Raw genomic sequence first — 24,095 nt, forward strand, 5'->3', positions numbered from 1 at the left:
TGCTGCGCGCCGTGGTGAAGCCCGGAGCGGGGAAACGTCACTCCCTCTGGCAGCGGAGCAACATTAGTCTTCCAGCCCTCTAACCATCACTACAGCGTCGGAAACTGCCGGGTCACAGCCATTTGCTTTGGAAAATTGGCGATGTTTGGTGCTAGAGATCGATTACCCTTGTAATCTTCCCCCCCCCAGCTCCTTCTGCTTACCCCACCCCTACCCGCCCCAGACAATAGCGTCCGAGCTCCTCCGGGGAAAAAAATAGAAAAGAAAGCAAGGAAAGAAAGAAAGAAAAAGAAAGAAACTGAGGGATGGATCTGACTCCAATAGGAAAAGCGTGTATCTAGAAGTGGTGCTAATGGGAAGAGATTTCCGAGCTCCAGAGGACGATGATTTGTCACAAAGGGTAGCTGGCTCGGTGCTTTGGGCTGGAGCCGTGTAGGAGATCCTTGGAGAAGTCATTGTGCACAGAAAACCGAAGACCTGTACAAACATGCCTGTTCGCAGAGGTCATGTGGCACCACAAAATACGTTTTTGGGTACAATCATACGAAAATTTGAAGGGCAAAGTAAGTTCTCTCTTTCTATCTGTTTTGCTACAGTAGTTCGATTCTGCTTGTGACTAAATGGACAGCAGCTCCAGACTATTTTAAGTTTGTAGCTTGGAAAGAAAACCCCAGAGGTAAGGAGGGGATCCCTGACAGGAGTAACATTGGTCTTGATCTAGAATACAGATTACAGATTTTAATTATTGGGCTTTTTCCCCCCCCCATTTCAAGGAATAGTTTTTATCTGTGACTGTGTCCATGTTGTATAGCTATAGAAGTTGTATCTCTTACCTTCTTCTGAACTGGTGAGGTGGCTCTGAAAGCAGAGTGTACAATATTGCTGCCTGTGCAATGTTTAAAAAAATCAGCTAGATTCATTGTTGTTGTTGTTATTAATTAACACTGCCTTTGCAAAATAAAGCATAACAGTCAGACTTTGATTTAGAGGAAACAGATAATATGCAGAGGAGTTATTAAAGGGAAAATACTCTCTTACCTTGTTGTCGTGACTGCATTTTAATATAGCTGTCAAATATTTCTGCTTTGTTTATGCAAGCTTAAAATATCTATCAAACCAGTGCAAATGCATCCTCAGGGAGAGTCTGTGAGATCTTTTCCAATGCAGCAGTTTTCTACCTGTCGAGGAGGCTGAAGCTGAAGTGTTTTTCCTGGCCGGAACTCTGGTTTACTGTTAACAGTAAGAACACTTGATGCTTAAAATGAATTTCATTTAGAAACAGTAGTTTTGATATATGTACATTTATTTAAATATTTAGCATATTTTAGTATCAGTCTGGTGCAAACCCTTACAGCTAACTCCAGTTTCTATACTTTATTATACTCAAACCCCCGTTACCAATTTAATATTTATATTATTTGAGGAAAAAAAATGATGATGTAGATTATCTAAATGCTAAGTCAGTGTTGCTACTTAAGTAAAGTTTTTATGCAGTAAAGTGTATATATTTTGAAGAGAATAAAGCGCTACCTAACTAGGCAAGTGATAGTGAAAATTCAGCATGATTGAAAGACACTAGACAAAGCAAGAATGAAATCTATATTTTTCTCTCCAAATATTTTGCTGTGATCAAAGACAGAATATCTGTAAAATTTTCAAGACTTGAACTGCTAACTTGGTGCCACGTAAAAAGTCTTTTCTAAAGCAAGGGACCTACTAGTGTGATTAAACAGATATTAACGTTATAAACAGTAAATGTATCAAAGCTATGTATTTATAACTACAATAGGAATAGTGTGTTATAGCGGTAAACAGAAACAAATGAAATAACCATTGAAAACATTTGAACCTTTCTGTCAGGTGAGGGTTTGGGAAAGGATGATGGACTGAGGCACAGAACTTCAGCAGACCGTGCAAAATGTTTCCAACATCACAATCTTTGGTTTTCACATACCTTCATACTCCTTTTTGTTTTTACTAAGGAATATTTTATTTTATAAATATAACTTCTAAAACAATCACAGAGGAAAAAAAAAATCATGTTCTTTTCTAGACAGTTTTGTTAAAATACTGACTATGAACTTGCTGTAATTCACCTCAATGAAAATCCCTACAGAGTAGACTGAGCTGGTTGGACCTTATCCCAAGAAGCCCTTCACTTGAGTAGAGCCCCCTTTCCGAGGCCCCACTTCCCCCAAAAAGAAACTACTAACTTTTCAAGGACTACCCTGGAGTTATGGCTGACAGGATGGAGCTCATCGTCTGGGTTTCAGTGAAGCTAAAGAAGACAAAATTTTGAAGTCAAAAGGAGTTTGGAAAGACTTTCATAATCTGATTTTATTTCCTTAAAAGACAACTATCTTAATCCATAATGTATTCTAAATTTAATGAAGTTTCTTTAAAAGCTATGGATCACATTAGCTACATTAAATGACTGAAAATCTCTGCATTTCAGGCATCCCAGTGAAAAGAACAGCTGTTTAGCATCCGTCCATGCAATTGACACTTTATGAAATGTGGAAAGACTACTAAAAATGCTTCACTTTCCTTTTATTGCAGATAAAAAATTCATCATCGCTAATGCTAGAGTGCAGAATTGTGCTATCATCTACTGCAATGATGGGTTCTGTGAGATGACTGGGTTCTCCAGGCCAGATGTCATGCAGAAACCTTGCACCTGTGATTTTCTTCATGGGCCAGAGACCAAAAGACATCACATTGCCCAAATTGCTCAAGCACTGCTCGGGTCAGAGGAGAGGAAAGTAGAAGTCACCTATTATCACAAAGATGGTAAAGTCTGCTTTTTATTTTCAAGACTTTTTGTGTGTTTGGTTATCCATTGATTGGTAAAATAAGTGTGTATGATCTGCTGGCCAGACCCTTTGCTGGAGTAGTGTTGCAATTTGTCTGAAGAAGTCCAGTGAAGTACATTTTGTATACCAGAAAGGGAATCTGCCCTGAAAGTAGCGGGTGTGTAGAGTATATCCCTGTACGCTGACTCTAACAGCTGAGTGAAGCTAGCACTGTGTTTGAAACTGTTGAACAGAAATTATCCTCTTGGTTGGTTTAAAGCAGATGTAGATCTCCTAAAGTTAACAGCCCTACAACAATGAACAGATAACACAGGCATAGAGGGGACACCCTATGAATGTTAATTTTTATGAACTGTTTCATCTCACAGGACAGAGGAATGGTGTATCAGTTACAGGGAGCTTAACTCTGCGTGCCGCACACAATTGGAATCGTACCTTGATTTAAATGCAGTATTTTACTGGAAAAAGTACAACAAGGTTAAAAGTAGCAAAAAATGGCCTATCATGAAGAAAGCAATAACTTATAAAGAAAGGGACAAATGTTTTTCAGAGATGAGACATTGTGAAGTTGGAGTACCTACAGCTGAATCACAGAAGTTGTCCTAGAATTACGTTGTGAGAGTAAAAGTTTTGGGATGGCTAAGCTACAAAGAGTTTCCCTGTTATTCAGTGAAGATGCAATATAGATCTGTCGATGCTACTGCTGATATAAGGAAGAATAGCTAAACCTGCTATATGCTGATGCTTTTCTCCTGTTAAGAGCATAAAATGAATAAACAACTGTAGTTGCAGATTAAAAAGTGCATATGCATGAAAACTAATTATGATGCCTAATAGTTATATGTAGAGTTTTTTGCTATTTTTTTTTTCTAATTGCCCAGGGTTATTTACAGAAATATCTGCCTTTCAAACAAATCTGAGTAACAGATAAGTGCGGTGTACCTTATTCTGTCTCTGCTGTGTACACTCTTGGGAGAAGGAAAAGGAAATTCATATTCAAATGCTGAGCTTAAATTAGTTCTGGAGAAGTGCCAGTGTGTTGTTTGCATCAATTTTAGAATCACATGCAGTGGATGCTCTCACATTTTAAAGTCACAGAGTTAAACCCTGTTCTCAATAATTCTGTTGTTATTTCGGAGAGACTTAACTAATATTATTTTTAGCTTAGGCTGGTATAATTCAGATAGGACTCAGGCCAACCATTCTACCCACGCTACCAATATTTAAGCATATTCTTAGCACATTCTCAGTAGAGTCCTTTATTCTTAGATCTGGTTCAGTGGTTTGGAGCCGATTTTGGTCAAGGTTTGTTGTTGTAGCTGTGCCTTGAACATAGATTTCTCAGGAGACCTGACACTGTGTGTCCTTTACACATCTAGCCTGTGTTTGTGTTAACTTGGTGTGTGTTAAAAGTAATATTGCTAAAGGAGAATGTCATTGCTGACTTCCATAGTCACCAGCCTGAAGCACTATTCTGAGATCTGGTTGTTTAAAAGTGCTTCAGTCTCCAAGATATTAGGAGGGAGGGAAAGGTGCTTAACTAAAATACTGCTTATCTGTCAATTACCACAAATATATATTTTTCTAAAATGCTGAATTCTGGCATCATGCAACACACCATAATCTGTTTGAGGCAAACTAAAGTAAAACCGTCCGTAAAAATTGCAATATCTTTTGTAAATAGTTTTGAATTTTGAAGCACATTATAAATGACAGTTATGGATTATTCAGTGTAAGCAATCTTATACATAAGGGTTCTCAGCAACTTCATTTCTGTGAATAGTTTCTTTAAGTTACTAGACCATAAGTTTGAAGGTTAAGGAATATCAAAAGCTACAGGCAACAGTTCTAGACAAATTTCAGTTGAATTCTTCCAAAATTTTACTAGTCAAAATATGAACAGGACTTACCATGTGCACTATGTGCACTGCTAAATTTAAACAAATACAGGTGAATTATTTTGAATTTTAAATATCATTTAAAATATCAAGTCACTGCTTACACGCAAAAACCGACAAAATACAAGATAGGTCTGACACTCAAATGCATAAATGTCTGACAGCTTGATCATTTGTATATATAGACTTTTTTGTTTCATTCCACATAATGTTCAGTTTCTTTACAAAATGTGATAAAAAGTTCTGAAGTTTATATGGTATCATGAAATTGAAACGACCTATATGATAGATATAATAAATGTCAGTAAAAATATTCTATAGTTATTCTAAATTACTGAAAATATATACTTCACTTTTCATCTTCCCTTCTTCGCTTACTTCACTTTTTCAAATTTGCAAATTTGTTTTTGCAGTATATAGAGTATATATTGCAAGTATATAGTATATATAGAGTATATACTCTGTATGTTATAACAATATACAGAATGACGATACCTAACAAGGACTTCCTCCAGGTTCTGTAGCAAAATTAATTTAAAGAATTTTCTAAAAATCTGAGAGTTTAGTGCCTGGTTAGCAGCTTATTTTGTACTGTGTGCTGTGAGTATGACAATATTTTAAGAGGTCAATACCAGTGCAGTTAGAAATGTAACTTTCTCCATGTGAGTAACCCAAGTTACTCCAATGAACTACCCACTGCTTGAAAGTTTGGTTTGACATGATATTTCATAGCCACCCTTTGTATAATATTTAACATAATACTAAGCATACAGAGGAGGAAGACAGATCAGGAAGGTGCGAATCACTTGAGGTTCCACCGACAGGAGTTTCTGAAGACCATATTACACAGTCCTAAATAAATGCCCAGTGAATTGCAAATAAAACCTTATTCCACATCACACTATCATTTACTCTACATAAGCCACTGATTATATTAAAAATTATTTTAATATTTCAAAGTAAAGCAAATGTCAGTGGGATCATATATCCCCTCACTTATAAAGCTAATCTGTCATCAAAAGTCCAGCAATGCAGATATCAGAAAGGGAATCACTCTATAACTAATGCTTTTTCTTTTTAATTCTAAATACCACCTCTCATAGTTCGAAAATGTCACAGCTTTAAAGTTCAACTTAAAAGGAAATTCTTGAACTAGAAAAATAGTATTTCATACACACTGGGAATTAGGATTCTGATGTTCTCTACTAGTCTATAGTCCACTTTTCAAGGTGAAGGCAAGTGGAAGATTTTGAGTTTTAAACAATTTGATGATGCAAGACTGAATGCTGCTGTTTGTTCACTGCTTTAATCTTCAGGCCAGATCATACACTTGAAGAAAAAGGGACAGAGGATGGGAAAAATTTTGTATCAGGTTAATTTTCAGAAAATGGCAGTTGCTTGAATCTACACTGCCTTAAACATGACAGACAGAAGATACAGTCATTAAAAGAGAACACAAATTGGATGTATCATGCTTTTATAAATATGTTACCTAGACCCATCACATTTTGCTTTCCACTGTGCAGTGTGGGGAGGGTGCAGAGGAGAGGGGGAAAATACTTGTGATAGCTTTCTGTAATTGTTTAGATGGCATGGAGGTGAGATGCCAGCATTACTTCCGCACCCAGCACGTCCTGTCCCAGCCACACCAGTGCCCTATCTTCAGAGAAGTTTTCCACATTTGTGGCTAAAAGCCTTACTAGCTCCTCTTGCAGTATTTGTATCAGAATAAGATTGTTAATATAGCCCACATTTGGTTTTAATTTCTACTCACTCTTTTTTCCTTTTAGAAGAGTATTTACACAATCCAGGCAAAGTTCTAGCCCTCTGTGCTGTTTAAGTAGTGCCACAGTAGGCGATTACATAGTTACCAAAAGAATTAATAACTACTGAGAAAAATAGTTAATGGGAACAGAAAGAAGCCAAAACTAAGGGTAAGAATTTATAGATTCTTATTGAACAAGTTCCACAAAAATCACTGGATCTACTCATGGGATTAAAGAGTCAGTAAATATATTTTAATGTAAATATCCCTTTTTAGAAAGAACAATAGATAAATAAAGACAAATCATAAGAACTGTTATTTTGAAACATTTTTTTTTTTTAAGTCTTGCCCATTAGGCATTAACATCTGCTTAATTAAAAAATTATACTCTGATACCAAAGTAGCGGTGTAGTGTATTCCTCACTATATCACTACTTCATTTGCACAAATCATATATGATCTGTATTATAGTTGAAGGTAAGATATTGTTTATACAGAATATCAATTCTTATTTTAATAAAGTTATTTGTGATAAAAATGTTTGACAACTCTTCCTTTGAGACTCCATTTTGCAGTTTAAGTCATTATTGCATAAATCATTCTTGACAGCTGTAAAATATTGCTTGAGGTGGTAAAGCTGTAAAGCTTTTGACATAAAAAGTATAATTATTTTGGGATTGAGAATGAGAATGGATATATGATAATCAGAAAGGATTGTATCACACTGAATATTTTTTTACTTTGTACTCTGTGCTTTGTGGACAACAGTGGGCTATGTCTAAGCTTACAGAGTATTCCTGTTAAAGGGAGGTAAGGAGATTATTTAAACTTGCCCAATACACATCTGATATTCTAGGTATAAGAAGCTCTACAGAAGAGTATAGGTTTGCGCAAAGATAAGATTAAGCAATTATTTGCAGAGTGTTTACAAATCTCAGAAATTAGTTTCCACTTACCCAGTTTGAGAAATGTAATTTGCTACAATTGGCTGCAAATTAAACATATTTGTGTTTTCAAAACATGTTAAGATTCCAAACTAATATTTTTAAGGCCTTTTAAGCTCTTTTTTGAGGATAAGAAAACAAAAAAAATGTGTAAACAAACTGACAAACTTAAGTGAAAATGTTATTAAGTGTTCTTAAACAGAAAGATCAGGACTTCATTTAGAAGGTCATCATCTAGACTCCAGCCACCATAGGTGTCTTATCACCTGTTTGTGTATAAATACTATAAATACTGTGAACCTACCAATCAATTAAAAATACAACTGAAAAGAGACACCCTTGCATGTATCTGAAGTCTCCTTAGATTATCTGTAACATGAGGGTCAGCAAGAGCAGTTTTGACTGTAGATTCAATACCTTAACCAGAGCTGATGAAAAGGTTAGTGAATTAAGTCACTAATACCCTGCTGCTGTAGGAGTTCTTGGTTTTACAATCTGACTACATTTTAATAAAGGAAGTATTACCCCCCCAACAAAAAGCTGCCCAAAAAACCTGTCTTAATGCAAGTTTTTTCCAAACATCCTTACAAAAAAAACTTGGATCAAATCCAGAATGTTACTGAAGGTGTTGAACTATTAGCAATGGATGAGCTTTTCTTATGTCTGTAATGTAATGTTTCTACCTTAGGTTTTAATGTTTGTTCTAAGAGGAAAGACTGTCCCTCATCCCATCCAGTATTGCTGGTTTTGTAACAGGGAGCACTATCAGCAGTGAGCCAATGTCTCAGTGATCAGAATATCTCATTTACCCATCCCCATTCAGTTATGGCTCTTGTGCCTGCCCAGAACTGTGGGTCACTTCTTATTCACATTTCACATGGGATACCTAATGATTATGACAAAGCAGGTCTCATATATACTAAATGGTTTCATTTATGGGCCAATTTCAACCACATTTTTCAATTCCTTGGCTTTCCAATACATATATATATATTTTTTTCTTCTCAGGTTAAGGTGAATTTATTTCCAATAAGAAGGGGGCTTTTATAGAAGATCATTTTTTCCCATTCATATATTCCTGCTAATGAGAGACAGTATCTGAATAAAAAGGAATAAAAATTAAATTGTCTTTAAAATTATTCTCTTTGTCCATGTTTAGGGTCAGAAAGGTATGATTACATATAACTAATTTTAACAAATAATGAAGAGTACAAGTACTATTATTATAGCTACTGAATCTTTAACAAGAAAAAAAAAAAACTTACTCAGTTTGGAAAAATCCCTTCTGACAGTTTTAAGTTCCTCCATGGCACAAATAAAAAACCTGCAGGCTAGTGGATCAGGAGGAGTCTTTCATTTCAGTACAGTGTCCAGAGGGAACTATTCTGCTGCTGGACTTCCATAGTATAGTTTTACAGCAGGATTCAGAAAGTCACAGGGTCAATTTACACTAATCAAAGGACCCAAATTTCCCTTGCTTGAGCTACAAAGAATCAATGATTGCTGACTTTCGAAAAGGGAGTCCCACAGTGGTAAGAAAGGTGACACATTCTCAAGTCAAATAGCACTACAGTGTTACAATATGATACACATACTCAAAGTTTTTCTAAGCTGTTCAGAACAATAATATTCTATGGAGAACAGTTTCATCTTTTAATTAGGCATTGCCTGACAATTTTTTTTAATCTGTTTTGAATATGCTGCTTTTAGTTTTAGTGAAAGCTATTTTTATGAGACAAAAAAAAAAACCCCAACAAAAAACAAACAAACAAAAAAACCCCAACCAAAACCCAGTCTATTTTAGTCTATTTTTTGGTGTGGTTTAACATGATTTTATTCTGTCCTCTTTCCATCTTCATTGTGCATGCTTTCTAAAGTTACATTCTGATAAGAGAGTTATTCCATACTCCTGATTTGTCTTATCAGTTTTTTTTTCTCTTCTCCATCAAATTGGCCCATTTATATATAAAAGAGATGCAGAGAGCAAATCAGACATCATACCTTGCAATAGACATGGGAAAAGAGCAACTGCTTTTCTAATGCACAGCCTTGTGCATATTTGCTATTATACAAGTTTCAGAACATCGCACTTTGAATAGTATTAATAGAATAGAAATGTTGACATTGCTGCTGTTCTCTCTGGTTTCAAGCAGTGGAAAGAGAATAGTGGTGCGGATTAGATTTTATCTTTAGCATCTGATATGTGGTTTCAAGTCCAGTTTTAAAGTGTTCCCTACATATTTGACTTAGTGTATGACTCAGTCTATGTGATAGACAGTCTATATTCTTCCAAGCTAAGTATGTAAAAAGCTTAATCAAGCAGTATAGTATTCAGAGTAGCAAGACCAAGCTGACTATGGAAATTGCTAACTCATTCTGGAAACTGCATATCTTAAAAGCAATCAGAACTGTAGCTGTGAACCTAGATCTAGGCAGAGCAGATGCAGGACAATGACAGGGGGGTACTATAGTTACAGCTGGTTTCACACAGTCTACATCTCTGAAAGGTCACATCTCTGAGGTGAGAAGTATTAGTGTAATAATATATAGCTTGAACTTTTTAGTCTAGTATACTCGGGGTTTTTTTAAAGGAAATAACATACATATTTCAATTATTTCTTAGAAATTAAATTAAAAATTCATTTGGAAAGCAGAATTACAGCCATAACTAGTCACAAAATGCTTTTTGACCTCCAGCATTTCCACAGGTACCCCATTTTAAGCTCCCTCACTAACTTTCTGGTACAATATAGCTTTTTTGTTTCTATTTTTCTTAATTATTTAATTCTGTAATCACAGTGAAATCTCATCAGTAAAGATCACCACAGATTATACCAAAATTCAATCTGAAAAAGAAAGTCAAAGTAAACAGTATAAAGGAGAGGTCCTGTTGTCTTTTTCTATTTCATTAACCAGACTCTAGTTATATATATATATATATATATATCATTATTCCTAGTTTCGATAATGCCCTCAATTATAGCACTGAAGTGTTATCCACAAAAAGAATATATTCCAGCTTCATTGTTAACAAAGAGCCATCATATCATCAAAACCTAAAGATAGTGTTTAAATGTCAACATTACTAACTATTTAAGTGCTGATAGTTGAGTGGAAATGACCAGAAGGAAGCTTAGGCCAGAAATCACAGATGCCTTCATTACTTCCCTGCCTGCTGAAATGTCTTGCTTTCCTGTCCTTGTTCCTCCACAGTACCTTAGTCAATAAAAATCCTTTCTTTTACATTTTGATGTGACCTCGTTTAAATCCTGATTTGCCACATGAGACTGCAGTGGAAACCAGCTAGCTAAATGGTCAGTTCACTTCAGTTCAGAGAAACACAAGAGGTTACTTCAGATACCAGGAAATTGGGATTTATCACAACATCCAAACACACTGATCCTTGACAACATCAACTTATGAAATGTTGGCCTCTTCAGAGCAAATGCATGGGGCTATACAGTAACTGATTGTTTCTGCTCTCAGAAACACTCCTGAAGGCCTGAAAGCAAGATAACAATACCTACAGATCCAGGACTTGGCTTGTGCACCCACAGATTTCACCAAATTAAACTGAGAAGTTTAATTTTGCAACACTAAAAATCCTGGTCTTCAGGTACCAGAACAGTGCTGGTAGGGACATACTATGCCACTGCTAACTAGTACTGGCGGGATCTGAGCTGCTACAGACAAAGACAAGTTATGAAAGAAACATGCACAACACAGACAAAACCTTCCTCCATTTTAATCGACACGGTAGAGAGGCAGAGACTACTTCAGAACAAGGATATATATATATATATATTAGGTTTTTTGCCATTGTCTTATACTTAGGCTGCTTGAAAAACAGTTAATCATCATGTAAATATGTTTCATCACTAACACGTGTTCTAAAGCACTTATTCCCAGCTGTTCTCAGACTTTGGAGTCTGTGCCCTTTTGAGATTATTTATTTCTTAGAGCATTCTCTGCTGATTTTCATGCAAATCAATGCAAGTGTATCTCTGAAAATAGCTTGCAAATTTCCTCCTTTCAAAACTCATTTGTGCCAATCTGCTTTACTCCTTCCTCTCTGGAAAAAAATGCCAGATAATCTCATTACTATTTTGCATGTTTATGGCTGTTGTACAAGAAACCATTTCTTTTTACACCTTCAAAAGAACAGGAAACTCAGTAGTTCATAAATCCTATTGTCATGGTATTTAAGGTAAAATACTGTTGCAGTTCTGTCTACTTGCTTGAAAAATGGCTTTCAATTCACAAATGGGAAAGAAAGAAAGAAAACCTAAAGTCCATGTCATTTTAAGTAATGATAATAAAAGAAAGGAAAATGGGGGGGTGGGCGTTTCCATCATAAGTGCCCAGCATTATTTTTGTATGATAAAATATACCAGGAAGCAATTGAACACCAAAGTCCATCCAACAGAGACAACACTTCCCAAAAGGACTATTTCTGGAGTCATGGACAACATACCATATTATGTGAGAGAACAACAGCCTTGAAGTACAAAACCAGGTATCTATAAATCAATATCTGAGCCTTCTCTGTGGATTAATGGGGCGGCTCATGAATGGATGTGATTGACAGCCTGTGTGTAATGTCAGTTCTGAGCCAGTCTGTGCTGGTCCACAGTTCAGAGCATCCTTAGTGCTTCTGTAAGTTATACCAATTGTTTATGGCAACAAGAATATGGTGGCACAGAAGCGGCTTTAGTGTATTCATAGAATCATAGAATGTATTGGGTTGGAAGGGACCTTCAAAGGTCATCAGTCCAACCTTCCTGCAGTAAGAAGGGACATCTTTAGTAGAGCAGGTAGCTCAGTAAGCCCCATTAAACCTGACCTTGAATATCTCCAGGGATGGGGCCTCCACTACCTCTCTAGGCAGCCTGTTCCAATGATCTACCACCTTCATGCTGAAGAACTTTTTCCTAATATCCAGCTTAAATCTACCCTTTAGTTTAAAACCGTGACCCCTTGTCCCATTGCTACGTGCCCTTGTGAACAGTTCTTCCCCAGCTTTCTTATAGGCACCTTTCAGGTACTGGAAGGCCGCTATAAGGTGTCCCCGGAGCCTTCTCTTCTCCAGGCTGAACAACCCCAACTCTCTCAGCCTGTCTTCATAGGAGAGGTGCTCCAGCCCTTTGATCATTTCAGTGAAGTTTTACCCATAGAGTTTCTAAAAAACGTTTTGTACAGAGATAAAGATAAGATGTTGTTTTTCTTTATCCTAAAACTTGCAATTCCCTTCTCTTGTGTCAGGAGTACAACTAGGGTCTAAGGAACTGCTCCCAAATGCTTTAAAAGTTAATTAAAAACTACTGACTGCAGCTACTAGCAGAGATAGCGTCCGATATGTGTGATGTTTCTAGATCAGGCACTAGGTACGAGTGACATGAGTCTTCTCTGGTTACTGTTTATTTAAAGAGGGGAAATGAAGAAGGAATATATGGTCCACAGGCAACTCTTCTTCCTAGCTGACAGGTATGCAATTCTGTTTTATAAAAACAACTGCATAAACCAAGAATATTACAGCTGAGGGAGCTTTTCAATAGAACATGCAGGTCTATTTACATTTATTTCTGGTTGTCTTTTGACCTAATTTATGTAAAAAAACCCCAGATCCTGCAGAAGCAGAATTGCCAGTAGCATCACTGTCTCTGCAGAACTCAACATATGCAAAACAAAATTATTAGCCAGAAAAATACAATCTGTGTGGCTGCTTGCATTTCAAACATGATTTCTCTCACATCTGAATGTGCAAAAGCATTTGTCCCACTTCATGGGAACTGAGTGAATTATTTCCCTTTTAAGTAATATTTTGGTCTTAATACCTTTTCCTTTCAACTTAGGATCATTTTCCTGCAGATAAAAAAAGTTGTGAATAAAGCACTTTATTTCCACTTTATGAAGAATTTAAGAAAATATATAAACTGTTTTTTGAAATAATGGAGAAACAATTTTACGTGTTTAATCTTGATTGTTACCTGGAAAATAGATTATCCAAACATTTTTTTGGCCCTTAGGGGCCACAGGCACTAAAAAGTCAAATATAACTAAAGTATCATAGTTACAAAGATCACACTGAGGTTCAGTTACTCCAAGGGAAATGACTGACCTGAACTTCTACATGCAAGAGCAAATTCAGGACTTGTTTCTCAATTATATATATTGTGCCATATATATATATATATATTTTTTTTTTAAAGGGCAGTTCTCCCTCTCAAGAGGTTTAACAATCCCTTTGAGGAGCTGCTAAAATCACCTTCTACCCCATCATCAAATCATAGAATACAAAATCTTACCTTGAAAGACAGATTATTCTTGAAAAGCTCACAGTTCCAAACCATCATTCCCTACTGTATTTTGTCACTATCCTCCTCTCTTTTCTAAGACAGTACACCAAGGTCGCATTGTAACATTTCCCAGTATAGACAAGAGCACTGTGTATATATAAATAAATGCCACAAAAAACCCCAACCCCAACATGATCAAGTCCAAGAACAGATTAAGAATATGAATTGGTATTCGACAGGGAATATTTCTGTAGACCACTCTTTAATAGAAATTTCACTGAATACAAATTATTCTTAAATTAGTGTCTTATATTAGTAATTAGGCCAAACTGTCTCCTTCTCTTGCCACAGGGTTAAAGAATGCAAAGGTGGAATCAAGTCCTGTTCATCTTTTTTCCATGTAAGCCCTGTACCGAGTTCAGCCCTCAGGGTTGCCAAATTTGATACAGAAAATAGAACTGCCAAATATAAGACAAAGAAAACAATATAGGAGACATGGTTAGGTAAGTTCAGTGGCTGCTAACCTGACAATTTTTCCAAACAGAAAAAACTTATTTGCAAGTCTCACATTGGACTTCGTTGTGATAGCTGTAGCACTTATTCAGGAGAGCCATGAATCAGTCATACAGAGTTTACGCATCATTCTTAAACCACACTGATAGTTTAAAAGAAAGCAAAACTATATCTTATCTGAGCATTGTTTGTCTTTAACTGGTGCTGCATGCATCATATAATGAACAAGGCTTTATTTCCTCCAAAAACCTCCCACTATCCAAACATTCAAATAACTGAAATTTCATCAGACTCTAGCTTGATTCAGCTTTTTAGTGGAGTCCATCCTCCATGACCCTGAATCCTTGCAAGAGTTACATAAATATACCAATTTCTGCAGAATATAGTACATCTGTTCAGATTCAACTAGCTCACCTCTAAACTTGGTATGTTAACCAGGGATATTCTCATAACATGGTTTAGATTGTAACTTTTTTCTCTCTTGGATTTCACCCTTTGTTTGTATCTTGTTTTTTAGAAACTGGCACAATCTGTATAACAAGGAATGCTTTGTTTCACATGTGAATCTTTAAATAGCAATCACTCAGTTGTGTTTGCTTTCAGAAAGCATTCTGTTAGCATGTCACGTATTCTAACTAATATATTACATTTTACCATTCCAGTATATCAATGAGGTTCTTTTGTTACATTGGTCTTTTATAGCCACCACTTTTTCATAGAATCAAGAAGAATTTAGGTCAGGAGGAGACTCAGGAGGTCATCTGGTCCAGCCCCTTGCTGAAAGCAAGAGCAACACAGAAATCAGACTAGGTTGCACAGGGCTTAATCCAGCTGGGTGCCAGGATGGAGACCACACAGCCTCTCTGGGTAACCTGTTGCAGTGCTCAGTTACCCTCATATTGAAACTGGTTGCTCCTTATGCCATGTCAGGACCTCCTCCATTTTAATTTAAAGCATTGTCTATCATTCTCCTCCCATGCACTTCAGTAAAGAACCTGCCTCCACGTCCTATTAATTTCCTCATAGCTACTGAAAGGCTGTTATTACATCCCTCAAAGCTGTCTCTTCTCTAGCCTCCTCGCCAAGGCCAGTTTCCTCAATGTCTCCTCACAGGACGTGCTCTAAGTCCATATCCATCTTGGTGGCCTGTGCTGGCCTCACTCAAGTTTATCAACATCTCTGTTATACTAGGGGTCCAAAACTGGATGCACTGTTCCAGGTGTGACCTAATGAGCATTGAGGAAAGAGGAAGCATCACTAGGAAGCTACCCTCTGATGATACAACCCAGTATGCTTTATCCTGGACACAGCTGGACTCAAATCTCTCAAGAGATCCCTGAGTCAATCCTCTTCCACTACCTTGAACCTCGTCTCAAGATTCAAATGTGTCCCAGAATGAGGCAGCGAATGTATAGAGTACCTCAGCTTTATCTGCATCCACTGCCACTAAATCACCCTCCCCACTCAGCAGCAGGCTCACATTATACTTTATTCTTTTACTGCTATCATAGCTAGCAACAGCAGCTCTTCTTGTTGCCCTTGCTATCCTTAGAGTTTCACATCTAGCTCAGCTTTTCCTCTCCTAAGACCATCCCAGCATGCCTGGGCAGTGTTTCTGTATTCCTCCTTGCTCGCACCTCCTTTATAGGTCTTGTCTTTTTTGTCTTTTTTTTTTTGGTCAGTGGAACTCAGTCATAAGTTCCCTGCTGAGCCAGCTGTCATTCTGATACATCTACTTGTTTTTCTGAGTATTTGGATGGACTGCTACTGTGCTTGAGGGAGGGTATTTGAGCTACGTCCTCTGGAAAGTTTGAAGAACTAATGAGTTAGTTACCTTTTTTTTTTTTTCTTAATTCAGTAGCTCATATGTAGGTACTTTACACATCTTTTATTATATCAATTAGCATTCTGTACTACCTCTATAGATACCTCTTACTTACATGTTTAATATTATGTCATTTTATACTTACAATTTTATGTAATTTAGGTACACTTATACATGTGTTAGGAAATCCTGTTTACATTGTACATATAAAGATAGTTGAAATTACAACCTAGACATTGTTTGCCAGATGATCTTTTCCAAATGTTATTACTAATGTGCTACATGGTATAAATTCCATGTTGCTACTTATTTTATTATGAGGAACTATATGCTCAGTGTTTTCCTGTATTGGAGGCTAGTGGGCCTGGCCTGTTAGGCAACCCCAGTTTTCTTTGGGAGACTTTTTATAAAGGCATGTGTTTGAGTTAAGAAGAAAACAGACATTCTAATGCTTGTTTTGCCACGGATTACAGTCAACTGTAACAGTCAACAGCTTAATGCTAAAGATAATCACAATGGAGGTCTTCTTGTAAATTTTAGAAGCAGCTAATCAATACTCTTATACTGGGAGATAAATGCAACTGCCACTGGCAAACAACTAGAGCATCCATGGCACACATTATTCAACATTTCATTCCCATCACTAAAGATGTGCAGAAAACAGATCTTCTAAGAGAGAATATTTTTTTCACATTATGTGGAATTCTTGTAGTGGCTTTCAGTAGTGAGATAACCTCAGTGAAACACTGTCTTATCTTAGAAGAAAAAGTTTGTTGCTAACATTTTCTTATATAGGTCATGGTAAAAGACAGCACTTTCTTCTCCATTTCTCTTCTGCCACTTTTTATTTCATATTTTCTTCAAGAAAAGATAGATTTGTCCTATGCTTTTTCTTCCAGGTTGGTGATTAGGGGAGATAGAAATCTGCTATTTCCTTCAAGGGTTAATACTTCCCTTTTCCTTTAGGCCAAGGCTGACTACCCTTCCCCTACCCCGTCAGACAACACAATCAATATTGCAGTGTGCTAACTACCTCCTAACCGGAGCTCAGGCTGCAAGCACTGATGGCACTCAGCACCTTGCTGGAGCTGGCCCCGAACACATGGAGCATAATGTGTCAGCAGCAGAGCAGTGGGAATCCTGCAGCTGTGGTACTGCAGTGATGTCAAGTCCATGGTTTTAAGCAGTTTCCCTTCAAACACCCATCATTTAGGGGTGCGATTTCATCTGAGGAGATTAAAAAAGCTAACAGACACAATCTCACTGGTTTAAGTCACCCCAGTTAGGTGGCCTGACAGCCTATTCAGATTTGTAACCCATTCTGTGTTTTCTTTCAGTTCTTTATATACAGACAAGGACTGTTAAACAAACACAATGTGACAATTAAAGCATATTTAATGAATAGTATTAATGATGAGTTCAACTGCTGTTTGAAAGTATTGATAAGCTTCATTAAATATCCTTCCACTGACTAAAACAGCACAATATTTTTTAAAGATACTATTAAAATCATTTATTGTCTATAACGCTTCTATATTTAACACTTAAAAATCTGTTTGTTTCATGCTGGATTTTATTTTTTATCATCCTAATATGATGTTAAAAAGTTCATCAATAAAGCCTGCTTTACTGAGTGTCTAAAAGAAACTTTTACTCTCTTCCCATCTGACAGATGAAAGTATCTTGGGGGTGTACAACAGTAGTTCCTGCCATTACATTACCAATGCTGGTTGCCCCTACAATCAATTCATTTGCTGATGCAGTAGAGAACATATCTAGCATAGCATATGCATTACAATATAGTACTATATAAAGATTTCTGATTTGGTGATTTTTGAAGTGTGTTTTTTATTTCAACTCAGATGCCAAGCCATTCCTACTTCTACAGTAGTCAATGAAAGATCCACACACTGACAGTATAATTGCAGTCATTTCTGCATAGAACAGATATAGTGTAGTATTCAGGGTAGGTACTTGTATGTGCTTTATTTCTGCATAGGCTTAATTTAGTGTGCCTAGCACTGTGATATGTGTCTTATTTTAAATTTAAAGGAATGATTTCTGATTCTCAAACTGGACCAAATTGTCATTGTCAGATTGCCCGTTAGTAGTTGATTGCAGATGTTGACTTATTTTTGTCAAGGAGAATGGTTAAAGATACTTGCCCTACGAGGCTTGTGTGAACTCGGAATGTGACTGAGGTGGATGAAAAGCCAAAGGATGGCTTTTCTAAGCCTCGTTTCTGATACTGTGCTTTGCAGAGGAATACCTTTACAAACAGGTGTTACAAAATAACTTATCCTATGACTAACAAATTCAGAAATGATGTTTACTTCCCAGTTACTAAAGTCTTTATCTAACAAAATAAATGTAAACCCAACCTCACAAACCAAATAAGTTTCGTTGCTAAGAAGGTTTCTGAATAACTGAAAAGCTTGTGGTTTTTATTTGGATTTGAAATACTTGAAAAGATTTTATATTTACATATTTGATATTTAGAAATTTAATAAAAGCACTACAATTATATGCTTTTTTGAGACCTTGTTAAACAGATCACCTTTCTAATGATCAATGAGTCATTCTTTTTTAGATACACAATATATTAAGACATACATTTTGCAAGCAATTATGAGAGCAAACTAACTTAGAGATATTTTAAAACTGAAGTAATTTCATACTAACTGCAGCCCTAATCTGTAGGGTTATGGCATTTTTATTATTTTTGAAATTATAATTTTCTCCCTGGAACCCAAGATAATCAAAGGGAATACAATAGAAAAATTTAGAGATCGGGGCAGTGAGTTCAACCATGGAACTGCCCAGGTCTATTGGCTGGAGAAAGGAAGTGTATTATTTTAAAGTGGTAATGCTAAAGATAAATCTTTTTTGAGTTCAGGATTGACAATTCCATTAAGCCTAACTAATCGGCCTTTCTGAAGTGCAGCAAAAAGGGTAAGCAGAGTGTCTGGCTAAAGGCTACTGGGCATCACCCCAATTTGCTTTTTCCAAACCCTGCAATGGTAAATTCAGCTTTCATTTCAATATTTTAGGCAGTATAGAGGCCTTCATGCATACCTGTTTTGGAGCTTGATAGTGCCTTGCATTTTATGGGAATAAAATACCAGAACTGTGATGCTGAATCCAGATCAAGGATTAAAGTTAACATGCTATCTCTTAGATATTATCTGCAAAGGAAACTTTCCAAAAGGGATTAGAGAATTATAAAGAAAGTTCATTATTACTTGCAATGGACATAACTTCTATATATTATAGAAGAAAAAAATTACTAAAGAAAAATAAACAGAATAAAATAAAACCAAAAAGTTTTTGAGTCTGTCCTCTTCTGCTGTGTTACCATTACTTTAGGCAAACTGGCAATGTTCTTATGCAACAGCAGTGTACAAAGCAAAAATTTAATAGAATTGAATAAAGTTGAAATCTATTTTAGTTGTGCAAAATGTATCAGCCTTCAATCTGTGGTTGTCAAATCAATTCTATTTTGAGAAATTTTAGGAACTCAGGGCTACAGTCTTAGAGTCATTGAGAAGTTCATATGTTTAAGCAAGTGGAAGAAAAGCATGCGCAAACCTGCTGGAGAAGTTCCTAGTTAGCTCTGCATAAAGCACATTTCACTTCTAATAGTACTACAGCTTTCAGCGGGGAGTGAGAGGGAAATGTGGATTCTCAAGCATACATAGAATTAGGTTTTTTTCTTTTGTTGAAATTCTCTTTCAACTCACCTAAAACAGCTGGTGTGGTCATACGCTGAACATGAATCAGCTGAGCACACCTGGCAAGTAGCTGTTCTCAGTTCTGTAATTTGATAGATAGCAGGAATAATACCGTCTCTCTTTACAAAGGTGTCCACAGTTTTAACCCTGCAATTTTTTTCAAAGAGCTGATCTTTTCTGAAAATCTAGCCTGAGCTGCAAATTTAGGGAAGTTATAAATCTGATTTGCTGATTAGTTCACTGTTGGTTTTCTGTTTATTATATCATAGAGCATCTATCTTCTGTAATTTAAAAATTCAGTAATAGTATACTGCATCCAGTAATATCTACAAATGATAATATAGAAATAAATGTAGTATTAATGATGTCTTTTTCATTGCTACAACTTATGCTTATTTCACATCTTTTTCATGTTACTTCAAAAATAAATATCATAGGTATGGTAAAACACAAAGGGACAAACTACAAATTCTACAAATTATTTCTTCAGAGCAACTGGCAATATCTAGAAGTGAATACTCAATTGGTTTTGGTACCAATGCTGATTTTTAGCTTTAATACAGTTTATAGGAAATATAATAAATAGCTTCAGTTATATTTACTATGGTGGTGGTAATTATAATTATATAATTATACTTAAATTGGATGCCTAGAACTATTTATCAGACAAGGATATACCCAATATTACCATATGAAATTGGCTTGGCTCTGTATTAAATTAAAGTGCAAAAGTCAAACAGAAAGCTTGATGTAGCACTTGAATTTGAGCCCTGTTCAGACTTTGACACTGAGGATCCTCTGGAGAAGCTGTATATTGCAGACCATTCCAAAATGAAAGAATGCAAATATAAGCACTGTAAGAAATATATGAGCACAATAAGAAAGCATGTGCATAAATTACTATGACACTGCATGAAATATTTTAGGCCTTGGCAGAACTGTGGGATAGCAACAACAGAAATATTTCCTTTCAGGCTCCACCCTACTAACTTTTCATGTCATGTTTCAACTGAGTCACTTCTGCAAATGCTGAATTTCTCTGTACCCAGATTTAAAATAGCTGAATTCAAAAGCAGAAAGACTGGCTTGGACATTTTTACTCTACCATGAGAAATTTAAATATGAGGACTGTTGGAAATTCAAATACCTAACATCTTCAAAATTAAACTTTCAGAGTTGATTTGGGCTTATGCCAGCAAACAACATCTTCACTACAATGATTCTTCTGAACATACAGGGCTTATAACCTACTTACAAAATAGCACAAAGCAGGCAGAGAGTATGCAAAAGGGCTACACAAGCAAATCTTGGATGGCATGTATCCACCAGGTGGAAAGAGAGTGTGAACAGGGGACACAGACCTTACAGTAAAATTAACACATTGATTCCATGGGGATTTTTGCAAATGTTAAAATTCAGGTTGGAGGTGTTTTTGCCTTTTATCTAGGCTTGCAAGAGGAGTAGGAAGGTGAGGTAACACTCCTTTTCCTCATCTACCTTCACTGAAACAAGCACACACTAGGGTAGGTAGAACAGAGGACTGAAAGTCAAGACTCCCCCTTGGAAGTGTTTTAAACTGTTTTTCTTTCTCTTGAACCTTGATAAAAGCATGGTTATTTATAGGAGAGCAAAATGTCAGATTATTTTTTTTTTTTCTGTAGCAGAGCAAAGATATAAGATGTAAAGCAGTGTGGTGAGAAGATACTGTATGTAGATTATTTGAATGCTAGGTTTTCTTGGTGTGCTTTTTTTCCCCACTATATTTAATCTGTTTTCTAGAGTAATCAATTAGAAAGAAAATGTGATGAAAATAACTTGAGAGAAATTACCCAGGACTTTTTGATGCTATCTAATTATATATTTCTGAAGGTCTGATTTATGACACATACAATGCAGAGATACTGTAATTCGGGCCAGGGCTCCTATTTACTCAGTTTGTTAACTACACTGAACTGGATTGCCAGGTCAGTACAGTTTTTGTTGAATGTTCAAGCATCTCCTTCTGCACGAAAAGATCACATAACAATAACAAATACTTCTGCAGTAAGCCAGGGAGCTGTGCAGAAGTGTTTCTGTGAACAAACATCCTCTCCCAGTCATAAGTAATCACCAAACAAGGGCTAAGCATTGCTAGGGCCAAAAATGACAGGCAGGGTAGTGAGTAATGTCTGAAAATTCAGTTCAATTCAGAGGACAGTTCTTGATCTTCTCTTTCCTGCTGCTTCTTCATCAGGAGCAGGACATCATCCATCATCCTTGGTACAGGACAGGGACTTCCAAGAGAGGCTAAAGCAAGGTGTGCTGGAGAGTGTGCTAACAGCTGTTTTGGGAACCAGCTGTAAATTTCACAGCTGGTTTTTGTGAACCGGTCTGAACTACTTTGAGTGGTGCCCCTGGCTGTGCAGCTGTATCCACAGAACACAGGTGCTAATATGACCCAGATCCCCAGCACAGATTCATACATGTAGATGTGAATGTGAAGGACTATATCTGAGTTAGCATAGCTGGTGGCCAACTTAACTAGTATGCACTCACTTACTATTTAGAAAATTAGAGTTCCAGTGCATGACAATGAGAAGAGAAACTTGCAACAGCCTGGGCCCAAGAAAACTCAGAGATTTCAAGAGTCTCAAGCCCAGTGTTAAGCCTCAGGTTCTCTGAACCTAGAAGATGGTCAGACCCTCACACTGCTCCTAAGAGCAGAAATAGTCTTGCTTCAATATCCTGTTCAGCACAACCTGAGAATAAGTCCATAGGAAAATCTCCAAAAGATTTCTCACCATAGCCATCTCAGAGGTTTTTTGTTAGGAAAGGTCTTTCACTGAAAGACCATTTTATTTCTTCCTATTAAAAATTAAATATATTTTCCTATCATCCCTCTGATGCATCAAGGTAATAAAGATGTCCATTTGATGTAAATTGAAGAGCATCTTTTCCTTTGGGCTGCTCCTGAGTGCAAAATAGCTATACTTAAAATCAACAACTTAAATTATTTCCAGATAATTGTTAAAATAAAGTTTTTACTATGGCCATTTAGAGGGCTCATCTTTGCCTGTTTGTTAATGATACAGCTTCAGTGGCCATACATTATCTACAAACTTCCTTCAAATACAGGTATTGCCTAATTGAGGTACATCATTCCATAAGGTACCTAAGGCAGGTTCTGCAGAGAGAGCTATAGGGAGGCACATGCCCTGCAATGGAAATGCAATAAAATGAAGAGTATTTCAAGTGCCTGGATATAAAGAGAAGACCACCTCCCACGGAGCTGCTACAAAAGCACTGAAAACAAAGCGTTGCGCTCTGAAAACATCTCTGAAGACAGCAAAAAGGCCAGAAGAAAACACAGGAGCGAAAATGCAAGCTTGGAAAAAAGCAAGCATCATTTCAGCACCCAGAAAAGGCTGCTGTATCTACCAAGCCCAAACATTTGGCTTCAAACTGCCAAAACAAGAACTGAAACTTAAAAACGTTTGATCTTCTTGGGAGAAAAAAACAATCAAACAAACAATTGAGACAGTCATATATATTATTAAAATATTACCTTAATTTCATTAATTCTTAATGGCAAAGCGTGACTAGTGCTATTTTATAATTCTCATTAATATCAGTAATTACTAAGGCTTTATGAAATGTGCAAAGAGGAGAACAAGCAAAATCTGAACTCAAATACTGATCTGAAACATCCCTTAATCAACAAAAATACGGGCATATTTTCTTTAAAAAAACCTTAAAAATGCTCAAGTTTCAAACTGATAATAGTTTTAATATCTGAAGTGTTGTTAAAAGTGAGTTTGCCATTAGATCTGCATTATATTCTTACAGTGTTCACTCTGAACCAGTTGGAGCGTTTTTGTGAGTTACAAAGAGAAATAGGTAAAAAAAAGCATTTAACCTTGTAATATGATTAACCTCTGAGATTCTCTGAAATTCAGTAATTATAATAGCTGATCTAGAATTAAAGGAAAGACAACATTTGCATTTTTGGCCTGTATTTTATGGTGTATAATGTAATATCTTCATATGATTTTTAGTATATCTTTTAAGGAATATTAAAAATACTTACAAGATAAAAATAAGTCTATTATGTACTTACTGTAGGATCCTGTAGTATCCTTTGTATTACATAAAAATTGAGAAAAAAATCTATGTTGTTTTTCAGTTAATACACATATTTATAAAAGTGGACAGCCAAATACAAATTTAAGATCTATCCATCATTATTTTATGGTTTAATTCTAAAAAAAAAAAAAAATAAAAATAACAATAAAATTTTAGAAGACTTAGATGTCTACCTTGCTTCCCCAGAG

The 24,095-nt window shown here is 36.2% G+C and overlaps 1 protein-coding gene across 1 annotated transcript in view; it reads left to right on the forward strand.

The window, feature by feature from the left end:
• Window positions 1-297: 297 nt before the first annotated feature.
• LOC104530983 (potassium voltage-gated channel subfamily H member 7-like) overlaps window positions 298-24,095 on the forward strand; it is a gene marked incomplete at its 3' end in the record, with an annotated part of 159,315 nt that continues 135,517 nt past the window's right edge. Inside the window, exons 1-2 of the mRNA XM_010175733.1 lie at window positions 298-563; window positions 2,560-2,790. Of these exons, the coding sequence (XP_010174035.1) occupies window positions 488-563; window positions 2,560-2,790 (307 nt within the window). The remainder of the gene's footprint in view (window positions 564-2,559; window positions 2,791-24,095) is intronic.

The sequence above is a fragment of the Antrostomus carolinensis genome, unplaced genomic scaffold (genome assembly GCF_000700745.2).
Source record: "Antrostomus carolinensis isolate BGI_N321 unplaced genomic scaffold, ASM70074v2 scaffold7419, whole genome shotgun sequence".
Lineage (NCBI taxonomy): Eukaryota > Metazoa > Chordata > Aves > Caprimulgiformes > Caprimulgidae > Antrostomus > Antrostomus carolinensis.